A 27,311-nucleotide genomic window follows, 5' to 3' on the forward strand; every position below is an offset into this window, starting at 1 on the left:
CCCAAAGCCCCGCCCCTTGTGCCTAAGTGACAACTTGCAGGAGGTGAGGTGGGATCAGACCCCCGAGCCAGTCACTTTCGCTGCGCTGTTGTTGTGCTTAGTCACTCAGTCGTGTCCGACTCTTTGCGACCCCATGATACAAGACTTTTTACTGGCTAAGACTGCTTTTAGTGTCTTCTGCAGCTCCTCCTGCACTGGGATTCCTGACTCAGTTTGAAGAAGGAGCAATCACAAATAAGAGGATGGCCCAGGCCAGACCTTCCAGGAAAAAGGTTTTTGAGTCCACCAGGGGTCAAGGGCTTGGTGTAAGGCTCTGTGGCCAGGCATGGAATGTGCTTCCTTTAAAGAAAAGCAGACACTTAAATGTGAACTCCCCTCTGCAGTAAAGGGGCCTGGTGCATTTTCATCTTTGGTCCTTGACTGCTCTGAGCCTTCTATCCATCCCTGCACTACCCCCACTCATTAGGTACTTAAGCTGAAGAATCCTAGAGCACTTGGCTCTCTGTTAGGAGGTCTGAATCACTCAACCTTTGCTGGTGCCAATGTTGCAGGAGAAACCAATTCTGACTCCATGTTAAAACTGTTTCTTTGACTTGCTTTTCATTGCTTTTGTTATTATAGTCATACATAATGACAAGCCCTTGACCCCTGGTGGACTCAAAAACCTTGTTCCTGACAGGTCTGGCCTGAGCCATCCTCATACCTGTACTTGCTCTTTCTTCAAACTGATACATAAGCTTCCCTGATGGCTCAGTTGGTAAACAGTCTGCCTGCAATGTCAGAGACCCAGGTTTGATCCTTGGGTGGGGAAGATCACCTGGAGAAGGAAATGGCAACCAACTCCAGTATTCTTGCTTGGAGAATTCCATGGACAGAGGAGCCTGGTTGGCTGCAGTCCATGGGGTGACAAAGAGTTGGACACTGAGTGACTAACACTTTCACTTTCAATGACCTGCCTCAGAGGACCCTGCCAAAGGGCGTTTGTTCAGATCACAGGGAGATAATCTGACTCTGCCCCTTGTGAAAAGAAGAGATTGATACATCTTTTCTGAAGGCTAGCCATTCCCTGAGATGTTTTGCAAGACTGATGGCCCTTATTGCTTTACTTCCTCATTGCTTCTCTTGCTCTATTCTGACCTTTTGTTGTTTTTTTTTTTGAAATTTTAATTGGAGGATAATTGCTTTACAGTATTGTGCTGGTTTCTGCCATACATCAACATGAATCAGCCACAGGTATACATATGTGCCCTCCCTCTTGAACCTTCCTCCCATCTCTCACCCCCATCTCACCCCTCTAGGTTGTCACAGGACACTGGATTGAGCTCCCTGTATCACACAGCAAATTCCCACTGGCTATCTATTTTACATATTGTTGTTCAGTTACTAAATCGTGTCCAACTCTTTGCGAACCCATTGGCTGCAGCATAGCCAGGCTTCCCTGTCCTTCACTATCTCTGGGAGTTTGCTCAAACTCATGTTCATTGAATCAGTGATGCCATCCAACCATCTCATCCTTTGTCACCCCCTTCTCCTCTTGCCCTCACTTTTTCCCAGCACCGGGATCTTTTCCAATGAGTCCAATCTTTGCATCAGGTGGCCAAAGTATTGGAGCTTCAGTTTCAGCATCAGTCCTTCCAGTGAATATTCAGGGTTGATTTCCTTTAGGATTGACTGGTTTGATCTCTTTGCTGTCCAAGGGACTCTCAAGAGGCTTCTTCAGCGGGCCGGGCTGTGGGCTGTCTGGGGGTGAGGGGCTCCTGGGCTGGCGGCCGGCCTGGGCGCATCCCTGCGGTGGCAGCGGCGGTGCCCGGGTGGCCTGAGCGCCTGAGCCTTTCTCACCGGCTGGGGCCTGCCCCTGACCCGCCTCTCCCCTTGCCCCTTCCTTCCCCCGCCCTGTCTCCGCGGCACCCCTCGCCGCAACGGAGGGCGGGGCAGCCGTGCTCCCGTCCCGCCTCTGGGGTCTGTCCCTCTCCCCCGGACTCGCCGGTGACGTTTCGCACACGTGCGTGGAGGACGCGCTTGTGACTGGGGAGGAGGCGGCGGCGGGGGCGGCGGGAGGAGGCGCTGGAGGGGGAGAGGGGGCACCCACTTCATCCTGCTCGCCGGCTCCCTGGCCTGAGACCGTCCCGGCGTCCTCGCACCCGCCCCCAGCGCGGCCACCCTCCCTCTCCTCTTCCCAGCACCCCCGCCCCGCTCCGCGGGCGCCGGTCCTCGCCCGGTGCCGCAGGTCCGCTCGGCCCTCCAGGCCACCTCTCCAGCCGGCACCTCCCACCTCCCCACCGGAGCCAGGCTGGTTTCGGAAACGCCCTTACAGCAGCAGGCAGAGCACAGGCTGGAGCTAGAAAAAGCGGTCAGCAGTACTCTCACATGGTTAAAAACCCCCCAAGGGCCAAGGAAGAGCTGCACTCCGAGGTCCAGGTAGCCCCCAAACTCCAAAATCTCCCTCAGAAAAAACACGATATGATACATCCCTTGGTCCGCTCACCAAGGAGTTCATTCAACTACTGAGGCAATCACCTGATGGGGTCTCAGATTTGAACAAGGCAGCAGAGGTGCTGAAGGTGCGAAAGAGAAGCATTTATGACATCACCAACGTCCTGGAAGGCATCCACCTCATTAAGAAGTCTAAAAACAACATTCAGTGGATGGGCTGCAGTCTATCTGAGGACAGGGCCATACTGGCCCAGTGCCTGTCAAAAGTGACCGAGCTAATCAGGAAGAGAGGAAATTAGATGAACTGACAAGCTGCTCCCTGGACCTCAAACTGTTAAACGAGGATTCAGAGAATCAAAGGTTAGCTTATGTTACATATCAAGATATTCAAAAAATTAGTGGCCTTGAAGACCAACCCGTTAATAGTCAAAGCCCCTCCAGAAACATGACTTGAAGTGCCTGACTCAATAGAGAGCCTATAAATACATTTGGCAGGTACCCAAGGATGCATTGAGGTTTATTTGTGTCCAGAAGAGACTAAAACACGCAGTCCAGTGAAAGCAAACAACCAGGACCACAAAGGGAATATCCCTAAGCCCACGTCCAAAGACTTGGCTTCAAGCAACTCAAGACATAGTGATTGCTTGATTTCTATGACAAACCTTTCTCCTCTGGCCTCCCTGGCCAACCTTTTACAGCAGACTGAGGACCAAATTCCTTCCAACCTAGAAGGACCATTTGTGAACTTACTGCCTCCCTTGCTCCAAGAAGACTATCTCCTAAGCCTCAGGGAGGAAGAAGGCACCAACGATCTCTTTGATGCTTACTATTTGAAAAGCTTCTGCTGGTGGAAGACTTTATGTGTAGTTGATTATCCTTTGTCTGAACTCCCTTTATAAACCAATACTTTTTTATTATGAAACCAGAACATGTGTCATGCAGCAATGTCCCTCCTTTCTTCCTCCAAGATAGTATCTTGAAGTAACTACAGACTTCAGAACAAAGCTGACATTTTAATGAATTAAAAAACAACAACAACAACAACAAAACTGCCTTAAAAACGCACAGTTACAGGCTCCCTTGGGAAAACCCTGCCTTGCCCCAGGCTCCAAAATCTCCTGGATGAGTCAGCAAGTGAGAAAATGTGCAATCAGGTGTCTCTCACCTGTCCTCTGCCTCCCTCCGGCCCTCCCTCCTGGATTGACTTGCTGTGTCTGAGGGATGATGGGCTGTAGAATGGGGTCTGGCCACCTGGCCCATTCAAAAACAGCAATTTTCCTTAATACCATTTCAAGTCGTGCCTTCTCCGCAGAATGCATGTCTTTGGGGTCTGCTAATTTGGGATGGAAACTGCAGGAACTATAAACTTTAAGTCATGCAAAAGTATGAAATGGATTTCTTCAGCTCTTCTTCGGAATATTTAAATTACTCTCATACTCAGTTTAAGCCATGGACTGCGTGTACCACTCTGAGGCCAAGGGATCTTCCACATCCTTTCGGATGAAGAAACTGTTCTCAAATATTCCTTGCAGATACAGAGTTCTGCCCCTCTAAACTGTTGTGCAATTTCCTGTCTCCATAAACCCCTCCCACTCTCTTGCCCCTGTCAGGGGAGTTTGTTATTTCCTGGGGTCTGTCTTGTCACAACAAAAATTTGAAGCAACAGAGGGCCCAGTGTTACAGCTCCATATTACAATTCAGTTTTATGTTACAACTCAGTTTTATTTAGAAAGTAAAGGAAAATACATCCTTCAGTCATGAGGGCAAGCCAACTCAAAAGACCCGAAGAGAAGAAAGGCCCCCTGGCCCGATTTTGGCTTCCCTTTTTATATGTTTTTTTCTCCTCCCCCTGAGCCTGCCCTATGTAAATTGGTCTAGCCTGGAGGGCTGTTTTACCTGAGGTTCTCTCTCCGATCTTCCAACCTTGCTTTGTTCTATTTCAGCGGGCTTTTCTCTCCCTTGTCTTTTAGCCACTGCTATTCTGGACTCCTTTTTCCTATTCTGACTACCTAACACCCCTAATGTATTTGTATTACTTTTGTTAGGTGAGTGTATGCTCCTCGGTTTTTTGTCTTGTCACAACAAAGATTTGGAGTGACGGACATTAAAGCCCCTTGGCAGGTCACAGCTCTCGGAGGACAGACCGTGTTATAGCTCTTAAATAAATCACTGTTACAGCTCAGTGTTACAGCTCTATTTATTTAGATGATAGCAGGAAAATCCATCTTCGAGGTGTGAGGGCACTTCGATCCAAAGACTAGAAGAGCACCCCATCGAGAGAGAGAGAGAGAGAGAGAGAAGAGAAACAGGAAAAACCATAGTCTTGACTAGATGGACCTTTGTTGGCAAAGTAATGTCTCTGCTTTTTAATATGCTGTCTAAGCTGGTCATAACTTTTCTTCTAAGGAGTAAGCATCTTTTAACTTCATGGTAGAAACTAGGCACACCATTTTACATTTCCACCAATAGTGAGTGAGGGTTCCTGTTACTGTACATCTTCTCTACTGTTCGGTGTTTGTTCTTGATGATTTGATTTGAGCCATAATAGTAAGTATCTAGTCATATCTTATTCTTCTTTTATTTGCAGAGACATTACTTTGCCAACAACAAAGGTCTGTCTAGTCAAGGCTATGGTTTTTCCAGTGGTCATGTATGGATGTGAGAGTTGGACTATAAAGAAAGCTGAGCGTCGAAGAATTGATGCTTTTGAACTGTGGTGTTGGAGAAGACTCTTGAGAATCCCTTGGACTGCAAGGAGATCCAACCAGTCCATCCTGAAGGAAATCAGTCCTGGGTGTTCATTGGAAGGACTGATGTTGAAGCTTGAAACTCCAATACTTAGGCCACCTGATGCGAAGAGGGATTGGGGGCAGGGGGAGAAGGGGATGACAGAGGATGAGATGGTTGGATGGCATCACCGCCTTGATGGACATGGGTTTGGGTGGACTCCGGGAGTTGGTGATGGACAGGGAGGCCTGGAATGCTTCGGTTCATGGGGTCGCAAAGAGTCAGACACGACTGAGTGAATGAACTGAACTGAACTGAACTGAACTGACATATGATGTTGAGCATCTTTTCTTATGCTTCTTTATCATTCGTATATCTCCTTCGGTGAGGTGTGTGTTCAGATACGTTGTCCATTTTTGTTTGTTTGATTTATTGATTTGTTTTCTCCCAGACTTCAGCTTGTGTTTTTAATCTCTTAACATTGGGTTTCACAGAACAAGTTTTCGTTTTAGTGAAGTCAAACTTAACAATTTTTTTCTTTCCTTGAGCTTGCTCTTGGTGTTGTTTCCAAAAATTAATCACCAAAGCCAAGGTCACCTAGATTTTCTCCTATATTATGTTCTAGGACTTTTGTAGTTTTTCATCTTACATAAGATCTATAATTCACTTCAGTTAATTCCTTTGGAAGGTTTATGATTTGTGTCAGTACATTGATTATGTGGTAGGTTTTTTGTTGTTATCTTTGTTCCTGGAAAGTGGCTTTCTAGTTTTTCCCGGCACTATTTGTTGAAAAGACTGTTTTTTTTTTTTCCCCCATTAAATTGCTTTTGCTCCTTTGTCAATGATCAGTTGAGTATATATGTTTGGATCTATAGCAAAACACAAACTTTTATATATTAACTGTTTATGATTTGTGGGAAAGTATTGACTTTTGTGTGGTAACCATTTATCCTTCAACCTTAATCTACTCTCATTTTAGTTCAAAGAGTTTTCTTTGTTATTGTTGATTCTTTGAGTTTTTCCTCCATAATCATGTTGTATGTGACAAAAGACAGTTTTATTTACTACTTCACATTCTGTACACCTTTTATTTCCTTTCCTTGTATTTCCTTTTATTGGATTAGCTTAGACTTGTGGTACAGGGTTGACTAGGCCTGGAGAGAAAGGGGACATCATTGCCTTCTTCCTAATCTTACCAGGAAAGTATTTAGTTTCTCACCATTACACTTAATGTTGACCACAGGTTTCTTTTTTTTTTTTGCTTTCTTTTTTTTTTTCCATTTATTTTTATTAGTTGGAGGCTTACAATATTGTAGTGGTTTTTGCCATACATTGACATGAATCAGCCATGGATTTACATGTGTTCCCCATCCCGATCCCCCCTCCCACCTCCCTCTCCACCCCATCCCTCTGGGTCTTCCCAGTGCACCAGCCCCGAGCACTTGTCTCATGCATCCAACCTGGGTTGGTGATCTGTTTCATCCTTGATAATATACATGTTTCGATGATGTTCTCTCAAAATATCCCACCCTGGCCTTCTCCCACAGAGTCCAAAAGTCTGTTCTGTACATCTGGACCACAGGTTTCTTGTAGGTAGTCTTTCCCAGGAAGAGGAACTTACCTTCTGTTTGTAGTTTGCTGTTATGAATGTATTTTGTCAAGTGCTTTTACAGTTTTATTTTCTCCCTTTTTATTCCTGATATTAATATTCTCTATTTTCCCCTCAACTTGCACTGATGTACCTCAATTTTATTAATATTCTCAAAGAGCTAGTTTTTGGTTTTGTTAATTTTTCTCCATTGGTTTCCTGTAATTGCATTGATTTCTTCTTCAATTTTTATTATTTTTCTTCTTGTGCTTAGTTTTGGTGTAATTTGTTCTTCTTTTTCTAGTTTTGTAAGATTGAGGCTTAGATAATTGATTACTGATCTCTTTTCATGTGTATGCCTTCAGTGTTACAAATTTCCTGTAAGCACTGTTTTTGCTAGAGCCCACAAATTTGATAAATTGTATTTTCATTTTGTTTAATTAAAAATAATTTTTAATTGCTCTTGAGTCTCTTTTGATCTATGAATTATTTAGAAGTGTGTTGTTGGGACTTCTCTGGTGGTCCAGTGGCAAAGACGCTGCACTCTCAAAGCAGGGAGTCCAGGTTCAATCCTTAGTCAGGGAACTAGATCCCATATGCTGTAGCTAAGACCTGGCACAGCCAAATAAATTAATACATTAAAAGAAAAAAGTGTTGCTTAATCTCCAAATATTTGAGGAGTTCCCAAGGCCTATTGTTTATTTCTAGATTAATGCCTTTTTGGTCTGAAAGCATATATGATTTCTCTTCCTTCAGATTTGTTAAACTGTGTTTTATGTTCAACAATGTGTATTGTCTTCATGAATTTTCTGTATGTACTTGGGAAGAATGTATATTCTGTTGTTGTTTAATGGAGTTATTCCATTAAATTAAATGGTTTTCAGTTAAATCCAGTTGTTTGAGAATGCTGTATAATTCAACTGAGGCTTTCCTGATTTTCTCCCTGCTGGTTCTCATAATTATTGATAGAGGAGTGTTTAGGTCTGAAGTAATAATAGTGGAGCCATCTGTTTCTCCTTGCAGTTCTATCTATTTTCCCCTAATGTATTTTGCCACTTTATTGTGTACAAAAGCACAGGGATTGCCTTGTCTCCTTAGAGATTTGACCCCTTTGTCGTTATGTAATGCCTCATTTTATCCCTGTGCTTTATCTGAAATTAGATATTTGAACTATTTGTTAATGTTTACATGATATATCTTTCCATATCTTAGTCTTATTCCACCTGTCTTTGATGCTAATGTTGGTTTGTTACAGACAACACATAGTTTTGGATGTTGTTTTTTTATTCACTTTGACTGTACCTGTCTTTCAGTTGTATTTAGACCATTGACTTTTTTTTGGGGATGTATTTGATATGCTGCTTTTTTAAAATTTATTTTTAATTGGAGGATAATTGCTTTACAATACTGTGTTGGTCTCCGCCATACCTCAACATGAATCATCAATGTTGTGCTTAATCTCTCGGTCGTGTCTGACTCTTTGAGACCCCATGGACTGTAGCTCACCAGGCTCCTCTGTCCATGGGGATTCTCCAGGCAAGAATACTGGAGTGGGTAGCCTATCCCTTCTCCTGGTGATCTTCCTGACCCAGGAATCAACCCGGGGTCTCCTGCATTGCTGGGGGAATCTTTACCAACTGAGCTACCAGGGAAGCCATTAGGTATACTTATGTCCCCTCCCTCTTGAACCTCCATCCCACCTCCCACCCCTTCCCACCCTTCTACATTGTCACAGAGCACCTGATTTGAGCTCCTTGCATCATACAGAAAATGTCCACTGGCTATCTTTTTGCATATGGTAATATATACATTCTGAATATTCATTGGAAGGACTGAGGCTGAAGCCTAAGCTCCAATACTTTGGCCACCTGAGGCAAAGAGTGGACTCATTGGAGAAGACCCTGATGCCGGCAAAGAGTGAGGGCAAGAGAAGGGGACGACAGAGGATGGTGGGATGGCATCAATGACTCAGTGGACATGAGTTTGAGGAGACTCAAGGAGATGGTGAATGACAGAGAAGCCTGGCGCTGCAGTTTGTGGGGTCACAGGGAGTCCAGTGGCTGAATAACAACAATAGCAACAATGTATACATTTCCTTGCTACTTTCTCAACTGGTCCCACCCTGTCCTTCCCCAACTGTGTCCACAAGTCCGTTTTCTATGTTTGCGTCTCCACTGCTGCGATAGATCATTGGCTTTCAAGATGATTATTGATACAGTTGCATTAATATCTATCATAATTTTTTTAGACTCATTTTTTCTATGTGGCCCACTTTTAAAGTCTTTATTGAATTTGTTTCTGTTTTATGTTTTGTGTTTTTGACCAAGAGGCATGTGGGATCTTAGCTCCTAGACCAGGGATTGAACCCATACTCCCTGCATTGGAAGGTGAAGTCTTAACCACTGGACCAGCAGGGAAGTCCCCCATCATAATTTTTGTGGTTTTTATTTGTTGCCTTTTTTTTTTAAAATCCCCTTTTGTCTTCTGCCTCCCCACCAGCCCCCGCCCCACCCCCCCACCATCTTCTCTAGCTTTGAGAATCTTACCTGATCTTATTTTTCTTCTCCTAGCATATCAGTTGTCCTCTATCTACTTTATTATTGGTTGCTCTTGAATTTGTAGTATACATTTACAGTTAACCCAAGCTGACCTTCAAGTATCACTAAACTACTTCACTGGTTGTATAAATTCCTCCTGACAGAGTATTCCCAGTTTCTCTCTCCCTGTCCCTTTCAATGTTGCTGTCGTTCATTTCACTTCTGCATAAGTTATAATTACCAAATGAATTATTTCTGTTATTATTTTGAACCAGTGTTATCTGTCAGATTATTTAAGAACTTTAAAAGTGATATTTTCCCTTCATTTTTTCTCCAAAGCTCTCCCTTTATCATTTGCCTCCCTTTGGAAGAATTTCCTTTAATATTTCTTGCAAAGCCAGTGTACTGGTGACAAATTCCCTAATGCGTTTGTCTCAAAGTCTTTATCTCTCCCCTGCCCTGGAAGGATAATTTTGCTCAACACAGAATTCTAGTTAGATCCTTTTTAAAAAAATCAACACTTTAAATATTTGATTCACAATTAGTGTAGCCACTTGGTTACTGTCCGGCAGTTTCTCAAAAATTAAACATAATTATCATATGACCCCACAGTTCCTTTCTCAGCTATATGCCTATGAAAAATGAAAACATATGGTCGAACAGAAATTTGTAGATGAAAGTTTCATCAGTGTAACTCACAGTAGCCAAAAAATGAAAATAATCTTAATGTCTGTTAACAGATGAGAGATAAGAGGATAAACAAAACATTTTATCCATCTGGTGAAGTATTATTTGGCCATAAAATGAAGTATTGATCAATGCTACCACATGTATGTACTTTGGAAAATAATAAAGGAAACCAATCACAAAAATCATATGTTACATAATTTTATTCATTTGCAAGCCCTGAATAAGGACATCTATAGAGACAGATAGTAGATTAAGATTTTCTAAGGCTGGGCACTGGAGGATGAAAATGGGATACTTAGAGTGAAAAAGTATAGAGACATTGCTTTTTGAGATGGTGAAAATCTTCAAACATTGACTGTGGGAGTCACTGCATATATCTGGGAATATACTGAAACCTTTGAAATGTTTAATGTGATGCATTGTATGGTATGTATGTTATGTCTCAATAAAGGTGTTCATATAAATTAAATACAGAAGAGTTCTGTGATTCAATCTTGTAGGGATCTTAGAGTTTCAAGATTAATTAACACATCCGTCACCACACATGGTTACTTTTCATGTGTGTGGTGATATCAATTAATCCAGTGGTCCCCAACCCTTTAGGCACCAGGGATACACTTAATTTCTATTATTATTACCATCAGCTCCAGCTCAGATCATCAGGCATTAGACCCTGCAGGTTGGGGATTGATTAAGTGTTACTCTACTGTCTTGGCTGATTTCAAGTATACAATGTAGAATTCCATATATTAAATCACCACATTGTAATCTTTAAATACAGACAGTTTTATTAGTCATACCTCAGTAAAGCTGGTGGGGGCGGATTTCCAGATATTTCCTGTTTACATAAAGTCTGTTTTTCTTCTATCAGAAAAAATCGGAATTAGTTGCCTTAGGGACATTAGAGTCATTTACATTTTGAAGTTTTCTAGAAATGCAGGCAAAATATCATCTAAAATAGATTTCTTTCCATGGGAAGGGAGTTTGGGGGAGACTGGATACACATATGTATGGCTGAGTTCCTTTGCTTTCCACCTGAAACTATCACAGTATTGTTAATTGGCTATGTTTGTGTTAGTCGCTCAGTCGTGTCCAACTCTTTGCGACTCCATGGACTATATAGCCCATCAGACTTCTGTGTCCATGGAATTCTCCAGGCAAGAATACTGGCGTGGGTAACCATTCCCTTCTCCAGGGGATCTTCTCAACCCAGGGTCCAAACCAAGGTCTCACGCACTGTAGGCAGATTGTTTACTGTCTGAGCCACCAGGGAAGCCTATTCCAATATAAAATAAGAAGTTAAAAAAATAAAATTTCCTTCCCATGTTAAGTGTGATTTTAGTGAAACCTGTGCTGATGAAAAAATTCATCTAAGAAAGAAATGGATAATTTTATTTGAGCCACATTGAGGCTTATAACCTCGGAACAGCCCCTTAGAAAGCTCCAAGGACATAATATAAACTTATTAGATGTCAAAGCACAGTTATATAAGATTTTGAGACAGAGGACTGTACATTAAATGATGGATTATTGACAGTTTACACAGTCCAGGTCTACATGCACAAACTAAGTACTAATATGGATCATGGGTATTTGTGGCCCCTTACAAGATTAAGCAAGAAGGCTAGCTCTTATGGAATTATCTTGAGACTAGGAGGATATTGCGCTATGATTGGTCAGGTATTTCTGCCAGTGGGGAGGTTTGGCTGATGCATAAAGCTGATACACAGTACAGAGTAGAGGGGACAGAGGAGGCCAAAGGGCAGAGAAAAATTTTTATGTTTAAGTTCTCCTTGACTTACCTTAGAGTACAGATTTTTATTTCATCACCTGACAGTTTAATGAAGCATCTCACACTCTGTGCTTAGACTGAGCCCTTGCAGCCAGGTTGAGGCTTCCTGGGTTCAGACTTTCTGCAGATCCAAATGCCCCGGGGTTTCTTTCATTTAAGTACCAAATAAGTGGGGGTGCATTGGAAGGACTGATGCTGAAGCTGAAACTCCAATACCTGGCCACCTGATTCGAAGAGCTGACTCGTTGGAACAGACCCTGAAGCTGGGAAAGACTGAAGGCAGGAGGAATAGGGGGGAAGACAGAGGATGAGATAGTTGGATGGCATCATCGACTCAATGGACATGAGTTTGAGCAAGCTCTGGGAGATGGTGAAGGACAGGGTGTGTTGCGGTCCCCGGGGTCTCGAAGAGTCAAACCAGACTGAGGGACGGAATAACAACAGATGGAGGTGGGAAGCGGATGGGTGGAAAGCTCAACCCTTGCAAGGATCAAAGAGCAAATGCAGCCGGGTTCTTTCTTATAAACTGTGAGGTCACATTTAGTGTCTCGTGTTCCTGAACAAGGCTCACAGTTCCCTGAGGGGCCTGACAGCCCCATGCAAGCCTTTGACCCCTAGAGACAGAAGATCCTCTCCTTCCAGTGCAGTCTGGGCCATCCTCATTGCTGTGTGCTTGTTTCACAGAAACTCAGTCAAGAATTCCCTGTAGGGACTTCCTTGGGGGTCCAGTGGTTAAGACTCCGTGCTACAGTGCAGGGGGCCCGAGTTCCATCCCTGGTCAGGGAACTAGGCTTCCATATGCCTCAGAACAAGGTCAAAAAGTAAATTAGTTTAAAAAGAGTCCCTGTAAACTGTGCCCACATGTTCGCAAAGAGCTGGCAGAAAACTGTAAAGGCTCAATGCAAATAATTGTGGCTGGGTCGTGTTCCTACCGACTGGCGGAAGTTGGTTTGCCTAAGCCTGGCTTCCTTCCTCCAGATGTCACTCAAGCTGAGGGGCGTGCCCTCTGAACTATCCAATCAGAGGGCGCCGCTGTGCAGGTGGGTGGAGCGACACACCGCTCAGGTGAAGACCACCCTACTTTCGCCCGCCTCACTGGGGAATGGTGTGTCTGTGGTTCATGCTTCCTGGTGGAGTCGGCCCTGGTGTGTGTTGCGCTCTGACTCAGCACTGGTCGTGGGAGCCGTGGGAAGGCCTCAGGGGGACCCGGGAAGCCTAAAAATGGTGAGTATGCTGCCCCTCGGTACGGAATCGGGGCGGAGCGTCTCTCGGATCTCATTCGCCTCTGGCGCGCAGCTTGGGCGGTGGACCAGCGACCGGACCCCGGGCGTCCTGTCCATTACTTCGCGCGGCTTTTAGTCCCGGCCCGGGAGCTTCCCTGGGCAGCGCTGAGCCGGCATTCCGGCGTATCCCCTGATTGTGCGGTAACCAGCGGGCGGGTCATTTAGTGACAGTCAGGCCTGGGTTGCTGGGGTTCGTGAGTGGGAGGAGCTGTAGACTGTGGTATGCCCTGTCCCTCCTTTCTCCCAGGGGTTCATCTGTTTTCTCCAGAGTTTTCCAGATATTTGGGAAGCAGAGTCTCAAATCCAAGCTCCTGTCCCCTTCACTTCCTGGGATGATAGTAGATCCCTAAATGTTCAGATCCCTCACCTCCTCCCCCACGCCAACTTCTAATTCATAGCGTTATAATCAATTAACTATTTGCGTTCCGGCTGCATGTCAAACAGACCCAATATTTTTATCTTTTTTTTTTGCCAGAGCCATGGAATGCTGTTTTTAAAAGATTTATATTTGTCTGTTTTCATGAGAGGAAAGTGAGAATAACCACTTAGAATTAGGTTGCATCAAATCTCTAGTCTCTCCCCCTAATCTTTCCTGGATACAACATCCTATGGGAAGTGCTTTGGGTGGAGGGTCTTTTTGGAAATTTTCCTGGGCGTTTTGTACTGTCAGCATGGCCCCTCCCTGGATTTGTCACCTTGGAAAGATTTTTTTCACTTGTCTTGGTTTTTCAATAGAGGTAAAATGTAGTTAATCAATAGAGCTTAAAAGACAGTATAAACTAGTTTCAAAGAGGCAAGCAAGAAGGTGCATTTTAGAAGAAAATAATATATTCCAGTATTTCACATTCTGTTTGTATAGGATTCTTTCACTCTTTATTCCCGAGCGTGTACAGGAAGTTTTTGAGGTCTGTTCTGTACTTTGGGATGTTTCCAGTAAATTTCCAGGGCTTAGATTTTGCAGAGCAGAAGTGAGTGTTCCAGTATGATTAGTTATTTATGAACCAGTTTCTTTCCCTGGAAACAATTACCTGACACCTTTTTCTGAAAGGAATAGATATTTGCGGTTTTCTGTTTGAACTCGTCAAGTAAAAGTTGCTCAGTCGCGTTCAACTCTTTGCGACCCCATGACCACACAGTCCATGGAATTCTCCAGGCCAAAATACTGGAGTGGGTAGCCTTTACCTTCTCCAGGGGATCTTCCCAACCCAGGGATGGAACCCAAGTCTCCCGCATTGCAGGTGGATTCTTTACCAGCTGAGCCTCAAGGGAAGGCAGTCAAATGCCTTACAATTTTTTCCCCCTCCTTTCTATGTAAATGCTGGGTTTGAGTGACCTTCTGGACTGTTCCCACACTGGGTTTATGACAATTAAAGTAATATCAACCCTTTTCCAAAGCAACTGCAGCATGCAGCAGAGGCCTGTGATTGCTGAGCCAAGCTATGGCTCCCTGTGCCTGCACAGGGAAGTACTTCAAGGCCTGTTGGATCCTTCCTAGAGAACCTCCTTCTTCTGGTGTCCACACCCACCACAGGACTTTATGCTGAGAAAAGCTACCGAACCCTGGAACGCTGGGGACATGTGAGCACACAGATTGGAGGTGGGTGGGGCATGATGGAGTTCCTGAGTTTGTAGTTGTGCCTCCTGAGGTCTAGACATTTTTGAGTTCTATGTTGAAGTTTTGCAAAGTTTTGCATTCAGAATGTAATTGATGGCATGCTAAGAAAGTCTGAAGGTCAGGTGTTCTGTCTCCTGGACAAAGGGTTGATGAATTTGGGAGTTCATTTGTGTGAGAACCTTAAACAGAATCAGGCTCACCATTTCCTCACTTGTGAGAATAAAAGCCTGAGGGAAGGGGACCCTCCATGCTTCCGGGGAAGGAGAGGGCGTGTGGCCGCTCAGTTGTCCCTGCCCTTCTCCACCAGGGGCTGACACGCTGTAGATGTGACACATGCATCTCAACCAAGAGTGTTTAGAACCTTTCTGAATGTGGGGTGTGGTGTTTTTTTTTAAGTTTTTTTTTTTTTTTTAAATAATATGGACCATAAAAGCCTTTATTGAATTTATTACAATATTGCTTCTGTTTTAGGTTTTTAATTTTTAGCCTTGGCATGGGGGATCTTAGCTGCCTGACCAGGAATTGAACCCACACCCCCTGCGTTGGAAGATGAAGTCAGTGGCCCACCAGGGGAGTCCTGGGGGGGACTGTGGTTTTTGTTTTTTTCTTTCTGAATTGTAGGAAAGCATGCTACATATCTGTGTTGATTCCAGTATTTGTGTATCTTTCCTTTTGATTCCTTTATCATTGAATTTTGCAGCTTTTGAAACTACTTTGTATTGGCTTTTGGGGTTATACAATGTAAGTTGATTGACACTTACAGTGTAAAATAAGAAAATTGTGGAACCAAATAGAATTTTGGTTCCATTTAGGCAAGAGAACCTCAAGATGTGAGAGATATGGGTGTTTTAAAGTTCTCAGGTGCTTTTTCCATTTTTAGGTCAGTGTTTATCCTTGTCTCTGGAGAACTTTGACTTCTAAGAGGCTATACTATTCCTAAGGCAAATTAATTCCTATTTTAATGGATGTGGGGAAAAGGCAGTTGAATTTCTGTTTTCACTGATACGAGGAAAACACCTCAGAACTTATGGAAATCTTTGAAATTCCTAATATATTTCAGGGCTTAATTGAAACCTCTAATGTATTATAATATACTACTCATTCTGTAAAATATTCGTGTTAAATATAGTGGAAGGAAGGCTTCCTTGGTGGTGCAGTGGTAAAGAATCCACCTGCCAATCCAGGAGACTCGGGTTTGATCCCTGGCTGGAAATACTCCTTGGAGGAGGAAACCCACTGCAGTATTCTTGCCTGGAAAATCCTATAGACAGAGGAGGAGGCTGGCAGGCTACAGGTCATGCAGGGTGTCAGACACAACTGAGCAACTGAGTATGCATCATAAAACATATCCCTCTCCTTAGAAAAGATCAAAATTCAAACTTTAAAGTATGATTTCTACTTAATTCATATTGTTTTCATACCATTGTAAAGTTGAAAAATTACAAGTTAAAGCATCATTAGTTGGGGGCAGTTGATAGAAGCCTTTCTTCCCCGCCCCCCTTGTTTTTGTTAGAAAGGAATTTGTAAATTTTTTTATGGTCTGTGGTTTTATATCTGTTAAATGTTTAAAGGATTAACTCTTGAAGTGATTTCCTATGTAGAAAAGTTTAATTTCAAAAAGCAAAAACTAGGGACTTCCCTAGTAATCCAGGGGCTTTGAGTTCCCAATGCAGGGGGCCAGGGTTCAAGCCCAGGTCAGGGAACTAGATTGCACATGCCACAACTAAGACCCAGTGCAGCCAAATAAATATTTTTAAAAATTAAAATAAAAAGCAAAAGCTAATTAAAAATAATGATTAATCATAGGAAAATACAGCATATGTAAATTTCTCTTCTTATTTTCACTAAGTAATGCATGGGAAGGTTGAATCAAAAAAAAATTTATTTTTAATTCCTAAGATAGGAAACTTGTGGTGTTGGAGAAGACTCTTGAGAGTCCCTTGGACTGCAAGGAGATTCAACCAGTCCATCCTAAAGGAAATCAGTCCTGAATATTCATTGGAAGGACTGATGCTGAAGCTGAAACTCCAATACTCTGGCTACCTGATGCGAAGAACTGACTCATTTGAAAAGAGCCTGATGTTGGGAAAGATTGAAGGCGGGAGAAGGGGATGACAGAGGATGAGATGGTTGGATGGCATCACCGACTCAATGGACATAAGTAAACTCCAGGAGTTGGTGATGGACAGGGAGGCCTGGCATGCTGCAGTCCATGCAAAGAGTCGGACACGACTGAACTGAGCTGAAGATAGGAAACTAACCTACATATCCTGCTCTACTTTGCTCTTATTCCAGCCACCCTGGAGTAGTAAATGGCAGCCCACTCCAATCTTCTTGCCTGGAGAATTCCATGTACAGAGGATCCTGGTGGGCTACAGTCCATGGGGTCGCAAAGAGTTAGAGACTACTGAGTGAATAAACCTTTGAAATAAGCAGTTTTGATTACTTCCTGATTTCATTTTGTTAATGTTTCTTTGTATAAAAACAAACCAGTGTGAATGCTTACGGGGTTTGTTCTTATAATGGGCTGTCTGGGGTTCACGTATTTGATGTTTGCCTAGTACTAAAAGTTAAGCCTCATCCCTCCCTCTTACCCTAGTGCTTCTTACCTGGACAGGCTGATGAGAAAGCCTGGAGGCTCTTGCCTTGTGAGCTGTTGTTTGCTGGGGAGCTTTTCCTATGCCCTGTGCTGGCTGCCCCTGTGTCGCATGGTTGACCCCACCAAGCCTGAGTTCTATATACAGAGGACCCCAAGTTGGAAGTTTTGGTAATTCCTTGTCTTCTCTTTGTAGGAGTATGGGAATTAAGCCTTTGTTAAAATGGTGCTCAGTCGACGTGTTGGCTGGAACCTGCCTGTGTCTTTAAGTAAAAATGTAACTGAGGCTGGGATTGCCTGCTGTTAGGAGAGGAAAAGCCTGTTTACACCCTGTGAATGAGGTGAGCCCTTCAGATGGTCACTGCTTAAAGAGCAGTTATTTCAGAGAAAAAGCAATTGGAAAAGGTGGCCACTAGGTGGCAGGCTGAGTCCACGCCTAATAGCAGAGGGCTCAGTCAGTCAATCAGTCACCGTCACTGTCGTGTCCGATTCTTTGTGACCTCATAGACTGTAGCCCACTAGGCTCCTCTGTCCATGAGATTCTCCAGACAAGAATACTGGAGTGGGTTGCCATTTCCTGCTCCAGGGAATCTTCCTGAGCCAGGAATTGTACCTGCATCTCCCGTGTCTCCTGCTTTGCAGGCAGATTCTTTACCTTTGAGCCACTGGGGAAGCCCTTCACCAGGACCTTTAGTACCTCTGCTGCTGCCCCTGCCTCCACTGTGACAAAGCTCCCGACCCTCTGAGTTAGGGGGACAAGACACATACACAGCAAAGGGATTAGTTCAAACCAGTTTAAGCCTGGGGTGCTTAAACTCTGTAAAATAACCAGTTATCGTGGAGGAGGTCTCTGATCCCGATGACACTAGTGTGCACCTCTCTGGAAGCAAACATTTAGGAATGCCGGGGTAGAGAGGACACACTCTTTTCTAAGTATATCTTTGGACTTAACACATTATTGAGGCTTCCCTGGTACCTCAGCTGGTAAAGAATCTGCCTGCAACGCGGGAGCCCTGGGTTCGATCCCTGGGTTGGGAAGATCCCCTGGAGGAGGGCATGGGAACCCACTCTAGTATTCTTGCTTGGAGAATCCCCATGGACAGGGGAGCCCAGCAGGCTATAGTCCATTGGGTCGCAAAGCGTCGGACATGACTGAGCAACTAAGTACGGCTGCACATACAGCACAACACATTATTGACCAGGGTATTCTTGCAGAAACCAACACTTGGGGCGTTAATACTTCTCCAGTCAATAATGTGTTAAAATGTAATCTAGGGAAGAATAGGAGAGAAGGAACAAAAGGAAAAAGATATTTAAAAAGGTCCACAATTTTCCAGTTGGAAATACAAAACGCACTAAAAGAATTTACAGGAGTTTCCTTGGTGGCACAGTGGTTAAGACCACGCTCCCAGTATGTGTGTGTGTACTGGGGAGGGGTGGGCTGGGTTTGACCCCTGGTCAGAGAACTAGATCCTGCATGCCACAACTAGGACTCTGCATAGTCAAACAGATTTTTTTTTTTTTAAAATAAGAATTTACATAGCTAAAAAGATAAAAAGGACAGTCCTTGCCCTTTGGACCTCTAGAATGTAGGGGGGGTTTTGGTTTTTTTTTTCCCTTTGTTTGTTTGGTTTTATTATGTTTTTTAGCTGCAGCCTGCAGGATCTTAGTTCCCCCACAAGGGATCAAACCCATATCCCTGCACTGGGATCGCATCCTTAACGACTGGACCACCAGGCAAGTCCCTATAGCTTAGGTTTAAAATCAGTGTTACTGTCTCCTATAATGAAAGAATTTACAAACCTTCCTACAGTTACTCACTGCAAGGCCTCGTATTTGTTGTACTTAAATTTAAGCAAGATACTGCATGATCTTAGAGGAATTGTTGAATATAATATAGAGGACATATTGGTATACTTCAGAACTCTGCTTGTCCTTATGATCACAGCGCCCACTGTTGTAAAATATCCAGTAGTGAGCAGGAAAGCTCTGAACCAGTAAGTCATACAAATTAAGTTCTTGCTACTTCCAAATTGCCTTCACAAAATGAAATTCCATGGACCTTATGCCTTAGTTAAATTAGTGGTATGGTCCAGTACAAGTTAAAAAGGGCCTTTGAGGATTGAAGACTGTTGTTAGAAACCTTTAATTTTAGGATTATATAAATTTGCAATTATCCCCAGTGCTTCTACTTCGAACAGCCTAATTTGACCTGTTCTTAAGCCTAGAAAGAGTTACAGACAGCTCACAGTGGAATGCCACAGACTTGAGGCTGTTGTCCTACCAAGTAAAGCCCTTATTCCCAGTCTCCAACGTTGTGGAAATGACTCAGCAGCTGTTGAACATTCTGCTTTCACAGATTTGGCTAAGTCTGTTCTGTTCAGTGTCTATTTCAGCAGCCCCTCATCTGCATTTGGCCTTCTCCTCTGAAGGTACATAGATAGCTTTACCTGGTTACCCTGGGGGAACCTCAGCACCATTGCCACTGCATGCAGTCTCAGCAGGCAGGGTCTGTCCTGCATCCACTTTGTGCCAGGAGCAGAGGGGTGACTTGGCATTAATGACATCTCTTCTGAGGAAGTTCATTTGACATTTAGGACATACAATATTGAAAAAGGGGGATTTGTAAAAAGTGGATGGGCATTGCTCCAAACATATGAGGCCTGGACATCCTTTAATGGATGCATTAAAAAAAATAATAAAAAGAAGGCCACCCCCTTCCTGATACCATGAAGAAATAGCAGTAGTCTCTCTCAGCACCCACATCATTGTCTAAATTTCCTCGATGTTTTGGAGGCAACAAATCCCTTGTTTACAAGTTAATTGGAGAGCATTTATGTTGTTACTTGCAAATTGGGCCACCTTAAACCAAAATCCCCTACTACAGAAGTCTCTAGACTGTTTAATTTGCCTTACAAAAGGCACACCACAGGGGCTTCAGTACCTACCTCATATACCTCCTGGTTACCCATGATGCCTTACATTGTAATTTCCGTCTCTCTTTTTTAAATTTTATGTATTTATTTTTGGCTGCACTGGGTCTTCATTGCTGCATGTACTCTCTAGTTGCAGTGGTCAGGTTTCTCACTGCAGTGCCTTCTCTTGTTGTGGAGCACAGTCTCTAGGGTGTGTGGCTTCAGGAATTGTGGTGCAGGGGCTTAGTTACTCTGTGGCATGTGGAATCTTCCCAAACCAGGGATCGAACCTGTGTCCCTTGCATTGGCAGGCAGATTCTTAACCTACTGGACCACCCGAGAAGTCCTCTCTCTTATCTCAGTAATGATCACAAGATATTTATCAGTTTCATTAATCATGTCAGAGTACCGGAGAACCAACTCTCTAATTGCAATGCACAGGCTTCTCATTGTGGTGGCTTCTCTTGTTGCAGAGCATGGGATCTAGGTGCAGGGGCTTCAGTAGTCATGGTGAAGAAGGAATTCATAGGGCCTGGGCTCCATCTCAGGCCTGTCTGTGCTGATTGGGCTCAGTCGCCTCTCCATGGACTCTAAACTCTCTGCTTAGTGCCTGTGGGAATGACAATTGAAGGATAAGACCCCCTCTGGGCAGGGGAATCTTGAAGATCACATCCAGGTTACTCATCGCCTAAGAGAAAACAGACACTAATCACCCCTGCCTCCAGACAGTATCTATCGGAATGTAACCACAGGCTTATCGGTTATTAACTGGTTGGAATGTAACCGTGGGCTTATTGATTACTAACTGTTTGAACACATAACACGTGAATGATGGGGTTATTGTGATTGTATTTACCCTTCCTTTGTACGTCTCAAGAAATTTAGGGTGGTGGGTTTGGACACGTACACATGGGGTATAAAAGATTTTCACAAATGCTGGTCGGGGTCCTTGGCTAAGAGGAGACTCTGCCTTGGGCCCGCCGGTGTAATAAACTGCCCTCCACTATCTGCATTGTCCTGAGTGAGTTTGTTTCCCGGAAACAATGGCTATAACAATGGCTCATGGGCTTCATTACTCCGTATTATGTGGAGATTCCTGTTTTGGAGGAGTAAACCTTTTCATAGTCTACTGGGAACATGTGATGTCATCAGCTGAGGGATTCCTGTGCTCAGAGATTTAGCTGCTGTGCTGCACTCAGTCACTCAGCGTCCAACTCTTTGTGACCTAGTGGACTGTAGCCCGCCAGGCTCCTCTGTCCATGGGATTTCCAGGCAAGAACACTGGAGTGGGTTGCCATTTCCTTCTCCAGGGGATTTTCCTGACCCAGGGATTGAATCCAAATCTGTGTCTCCTGCATTGCAGGTGGATTCTTTACCACTGAGCCATCAGGGAAACCCAGGGACTGAGCTGTCATGCTCCTTTACTCCCTAGGGGAGCTTGGATGCCACTGTAGGTAGGAGGGCAGCCTCTAGAGTGGCTACTCAGGAAACAACTTCCTCCTGATTGGAAAATGATTTTTTGTTCTTTTGGAGGAAAGTACTGCTGACACTTTTATATAATGTTTCACGGACAAATCCACCATCTGACCATTATGGACTAGAAGATCCCTTGCAATCTTCAGCTTCTTAACTTAAAAAAAAAAATGGCTGCATCGGGTCTCAGATGCGGCATTCGAGACCCTCGAGTCATGCAGGACGCTTCGTTGCCATGCATGGGCTCTCTTGTGGCGTTTGGGCTCCAGAGCACACAGGTTCAGTAGTTATAGTGAGCCCAGTTGCTTCGCAGCATGTGGGATCCTAGTTCCCTGACCAGGGATTGAACCCTCATCCCTTGCATTGCAAGACGGACTCTCAATCACTGGACCACCAGGGGAGTCTCATTAACTTTTGAAAAAGTGTCAGCAGGGCCCAGGAGAGATTATTGTGGTTCTGTGGGAAAACACTTTTTTGGTATGTTATTATCTGTGTGTGTATGTGTGTGTACACCAAAAATTGGCTGAAAACAGTCTTGATGTACACAGACATAGGGAATTTATAATATTAAGTTTTTATGCCTTCTTCCTCATGTCTGAGCTCTAAATTACAAATAACTTTCCAACCTGTCAAATTGAACAGAGAAAAAAAAGAAAGAACTGGGTTTGTGATAAATATTACACAAAGTGGAAGCTGTGCTTTTCTGCAAGAATATTTTCATTCTAAGTTAGCAGCATCCGATTACTTCTAAGGGCTTGGAATACTTTAGGACAAAATGGCCAGCTGGACCTTGTTAAAAATTGGATGCCACAGGCCTCCTGAACTCTCATTTTCGATGATGGGAATAGAACGCTATGTTTTTATTCATTTTACCCTCATGAGCCTCTCTCATGGAATGTGTAAATAGTGGGTAGTAAAGGAGAGGAAGGAGTTTTTCTCTCGAGAAGTGGGTGATCTTGAATTGATAATATGTTTCATTTGTATAGCATTTCTGCCATTTCTCAACATACTGTGGACACTGCCAGTAGATAGCAATAGATTTGTAATGCGGGGCTTCCCTGGTGGCTCAGTGGTAAAGAATCCGGCTGCCAAAGCAGGAGACATAAGTTTGATCTCTGATGCAGGAAGATCCCACATGCCTTGGAGCAGCTAAGCCCATGTGCAGCAACTACTGAAGCCATGGCCCCAGAACCTGTGCTCCACAACAAGAGAAGGCACCGCAGTGAGAAGCCCGAGCACTGCAACTAGAGAGTAGCCCCCACTTGCCACAACTAGAGAAAAGCCCACACAGCAATGAAGACCTAGTGTAGGCAAAAATAAATAAAACAGACTTGTAATGTGATCACAGTAAAACTATGTAAGTAATTTTCACATGTTTGTGATGCTGTTAAATTTATGAGGAAGTAAGCATGGACAGAGAGTTTCTGATGAACAAGTCAAAAAATAAGTAAATGGGGAATAACAGAGTCGTAAGTAACCCTCCTATACGTGGAGTATGGATGTACAGAGCTGTCAGCCTCACTCATCCTACTGTACACATATTTGGGATGTTTTAGGACTCAGTGGTCTTTGAGGATGTGACTGTGAACTTCACCCTGGAAGAGTGGGCTTTACTGGATTTTTCACAGAAGAAACTCTACAGTGATGTGATGGGGGAAACCTTCAGGAACCTGGCCTCAGTAGGTAAGGATGACAACTGACCTTCACCTTGTCAAAGGACAAGTTTTTCTGCCCATCAGTAATTTTCTAAGAGGTGGACTGTATAAAGGGAGGACATTGGTAAATAAATAAATTAGATATTGTCACAGCTCATTGTAGATCTAGAGTCTACTGATTTTTCTATAACTTCTAATACTTTGGGATCATTTTTATGTGTATTTTAGGAACAACATGGGAAGATCATGACATTGAAGATCAGTACAGAAACCAGGGGGGAAAACTAAGGTGAGTGACATTCACAGTAGAAAGCAGTATTTCACATGAGAATTATGTTATTGTACCAGATTTTAAAAAGAAACAAGGTAACCCATGCTTCAAATGTATTGCTTCTCAAAATTTTTACCAAATTACTTTCTTATATATGACATAATGTTCAGTGTTTGCAAATTAGTTCACATGGAAGCAGTGTTAACAAGCCCCATATATAAATATCACCATTTTGGTGAGTCCTCTTGTGGAGTACTTGGTATATTGAATTTCGAACAATTCACACGTGATAGAAAAAAAAAAAAACTATGCTTTTGCTATAAATTGTAAAAGTGTTCAGTTCAGTTCAGTTCAGTCGCTCAGTCGTGTCCGACTCTTTGGGACCCCATGAATCGCAGCACGCCAGGCCTCCTTGTCCATCACCAATTCCTGGAGTTCACTCAGACTCATCTCCATCGAGTCGGTGATGCCATCCAGCCATCTCATCCTCTGTCATCCCCTTCTCCTCCTGCCCCCAATCCCTCCCAGCATCAGGGTCTTTCCCAGTGGGTCAACTCTTCGTATGAGGTAGCCAAAATATTGGAGTTTCAGCTTCAGCATCAGTTCTTCCAATGAACACCCAGGACTGATCTCCTTTAGGATGGACTGGTTGAATCTCCTTGCAGTCCAAGGAACTCTCAAGAGTCTTCTCCAACATCACAGTTCCAAAGCATCAATTCTTTGGTGCTCAGCTTTCTTCACAGCCCAACTCTTTTTTTTTTTTTTTTTTTAATTTTTTTATTAGTTGGAGGCTAATTACTTCACAACATTTCAGTGGGTTTTGTCATACATTGATATGAATCAGCCATAGATTTACACGTATTCCCCATCCCGATCCCCCCTCCCACCTCCCTCTCCACCCGATTCTTCTGGGTCTTCCCAGTGCACCAGGCCCGAGCACTTGTCTCATGCATCCCACCTGGACAGCCCAACTCTTAACATCCACACATGACCAGTGGAAAAACCACAGCCTTGACTAGACAGACCTTTGTTGGCAAAGTAATGTCTCTCCTTTTTAATATGCTATCTAGGTTGGTCATAACTTTCCTTCTGAGGAGTAAGCGTCTTTTAATTTCATGGCTGCAATCACCATCTGCAGTGATTTTGGAGCCCAAAAAATAAAGTCTGACACTGTTTCCACTGTTTCCCCATGTATTTCCCATGAAGTGATGGGACCAGATGCCATGATCTTGGTTTTCTGAATGTTGAGCTTTAAGCCAACTTTTTCACTCTCCTCTTTCACTTTTATCAAGGCTTTTTAGTTTCTCTTCACTTTCTACCATAAGGGTGGTGTCATCTGCATATCTGAGGTTATTGATATTTCTCCCAGCAATCTTGATTCCAGCTTGTGCTTCTTCCAGCCCAGAGTTTCTCATGATGTACTCTGCATTTAAGTTAAATAAGCAAGGTGACAATATACAGCCTTGACATACTCCTTTTCCTATTTGGAACCAGTCTGTTGTTCTATGTCCAGTTCTAACATTTGCTTCCTGACCTGCACATAGGTTTCTCAAGAGTGTAGCTGAAGCATTTTTAATAAATATGAAATCATTAACAAAGAGATTATTAATATTCCCTTTTTGTTTTTTTGCAGAAGTCATAGGCAGAGAGACTCTGTGAAGGTAAAGAGGATAGTCCTTGAGGAGAAAACGTAAACCTTATTCCAAATCACAATCCGAAGAAGAAAACTCTTCCCAGAGTAAGACCATGGGGACACAAAGTATGTGGAAAAGACCTCATGCTTCATTCCTCCCATAATAGGTCCACCAGAAGTCACATTGGACACAAGCCATAGGAGTATCAGGCAAATGGAGAGAATAAATGCAAAGTATGCGGGAAAGCCTTTAGTTACCTGCAGTGTTTTGAAAAACGTAAAAGAAATCACAGTGGAGAAGAAAACCTATAAATGTAAGAAATGTGGGAAAGCCTTCATATGGCTCAAAACTTTGCAAAGGCACAGGCTAACACATATTGGGGGTGCCTCTTTGTAAGTGTAAAGGCTGTGGGAAAACTTATAGTTCTTCAGCTTCACTTCAGATACATGAAAGAACCCACACTGGGGAGAAATCTTATAAATGTAAACATTGTGGAAAAGCCTATAGATATAATCAACCTTTCTGAACACAAAAGAGGACTCACACAAGAGAAAAATTGTGTGAACATAGAAAATGTAGTAAAGCATTCAGTTGTCCCAGTTCACTCTGGACACATGAAAAGACTCATGCCAGAAAGAAACCTTATGACTGTAAACAATGTGGTAAAACCTTCAGATATTACCTCTCCTTCAAAACACAAAAGAGTTCACACTGGAGAGAAACCCTATGAATGTAAGTCATGTGGTAAGACTTTCAGTTCTAACATAGGTTTCTAAATACATAAAAGAAATCACAATGGAGAAAAACCCTACCAATGCAAAAAATGTGGTAAAGCCCTCAGTTGTCCCAGTTCTTTTCAGAAACATCAAAGAATTCATACTGGGGAAGAACCTTATGAATGTAAGGAATATGAAAAAGCCTTTAGAGCTCTTGCAAGCCTTCACGTGCACATGATCACTCACACTAGAGTTGAACCTTATAAGTGTAAGCAGTGTGGGAAAGTGTTGAGTTCCCCCAGTTCATTTCAAATACACCAGAGAAGTCACACTGGAGAGACACCCCATGAATGTAAACAGTGTGGCAAAACCTTCAGGTATCACCCCTCCTTTCAAAAACATGAAAAAACCCACACTGGAGAGAAACCCTATGAATATAGGAAATGTAGAGGAACTTTTAGTTATTCAACTTCACTTCAAATTCATGAAAGAACACACACTAGAGAGAAACTCTATGAATGTAACCAGTGTGGAAAAACCTGCAGAAAATACACTTCCTTAGAAACTCACAGAAGAATTCATATTGGAGAGAAACCCTATGAATGTAAACAATGTGGAAAAGCCCTCAGATGTTGTCAAAGTTTTCGAAGACATGAGAGAAATCACACTGGAGAAAAACCCTAAGAGTATAAAAAATGTCATAAAGTGTTCAGGTGTCCCAGTTATCTTCAAACACATGAAAGAACTCACGCTAGAGAAAAACCCTATGAATGTAAACAATGAGGTAAAGCCTACAGAGGTTACAATTCCTTACAAACCCATGAAAGGACTCACACAGGAGAGAAATCCTATGAATGTAAAGAATGCGGGAAAGCCTTCAATCATCCCACTTCCTTCCGAAGGCATGAAAGGACTCACCTCATGGGGTAAAACCTTTTGACTGTAAAGAGTGTGGGAAAGACTTCAGTTGGTCTTCATCGTTAAATGTTAAAACTCTCACCAGAAATAATTACAAATGTGAGTAACATGAGAACATAGCTTGATGAAAATTAATCTGGGTATAATATTCCAGAAAACTTTCAACCACAAAATAACTGTTTTTAACAGGTTGTAAATATATTGGGTTTATCAAGCCTCTTTCTTTTTTTTTTTCCATTTATTTTTATTAGTTGGAGGCTAATTACTTTACAATATTGTAGTGGTTTTTGCCATACATTGACATGAATCAGCCATGGATTTACATGTATTCCCCATCCCCATCCCCCCTCCCACCTCCCTCTCCACCCAATCCCTCTGGGTCTTCCCAGTGCACCAGGCCCGAGCACTTGTCTCATTGCATCCAACCTGGGCTGGTGATCTGTTTCACACTTGATAATATACATGTTT

The 27,311-nt window shown here is 43.2% G+C and overlaps 1 protein-coding gene and 2 pseudogenes across 1 annotated transcript; all 3 read left to right on the plus strand.

Moving 5' to 3' along the window:
• The first annotated feature begins 242 nt into the window (after positions 1 to 242).
• LOC122700305 lies at positions 243 to 3,304 on the plus strand (annotated as a pseudogene).
• Positions 3,305 to 11,643: 8,339 nt separating this feature from the next.
• Positions 11,644 to 25,592, plus strand: LOC122700307 (zinc finger protein 69-like). The gene is made up of 5 exons (XM_043913090.1): positions 11,644 to 11,655; positions 12,746 to 12,991; positions 23,206 to 23,332; positions 23,533 to 23,593; positions 25,209 to 25,592. Exons 1-5 carry the CDS (start codon positions 11,644 to 11,646, stop codon positions 25,267 to 25,269), a joined length of 507 nt encoding a protein of 168 aa, XP_043769025.1. The 3' UTR covers positions 25,270 to 25,592.
• LOC122700308 lies at positions 25,589 to 27,179 on the plus strand (annotated as a pseudogene).
• Positions 27,180 to 27,311: the final 132 nt, after the last annotated feature.

This window comes from Cervus elaphus, chromosome 9, assembly GCF_910594005.1.
Source record: "Cervus elaphus chromosome 9, mCerEla1.1, whole genome shotgun sequence".
Taxonomy (NCBI): domain Eukaryota; kingdom Metazoa; phylum Chordata; class Mammalia; order Artiodactyla; family Cervidae; genus Cervus; species Cervus elaphus.

Bases quoted from the DNA above. Each gene is read 5' to 3' on its own strand.
- LOC122700307 (XM_043913090.1), top strand. The intron at 12,992-23,205 runs GTGAGTATGCTG...GGGATGTTTTAG, and splicing joins ACCCGGGAAGCCTAAAAATG to GACTCAGTGGTCTTTGAGGA. The intron at 23,333-23,532 runs GTAAGGATGACA...TGTGTATTTTAG, and splicing joins CAGGAACCTGGCCTCAGTAG to GAACAACATGGGAAGATCAT.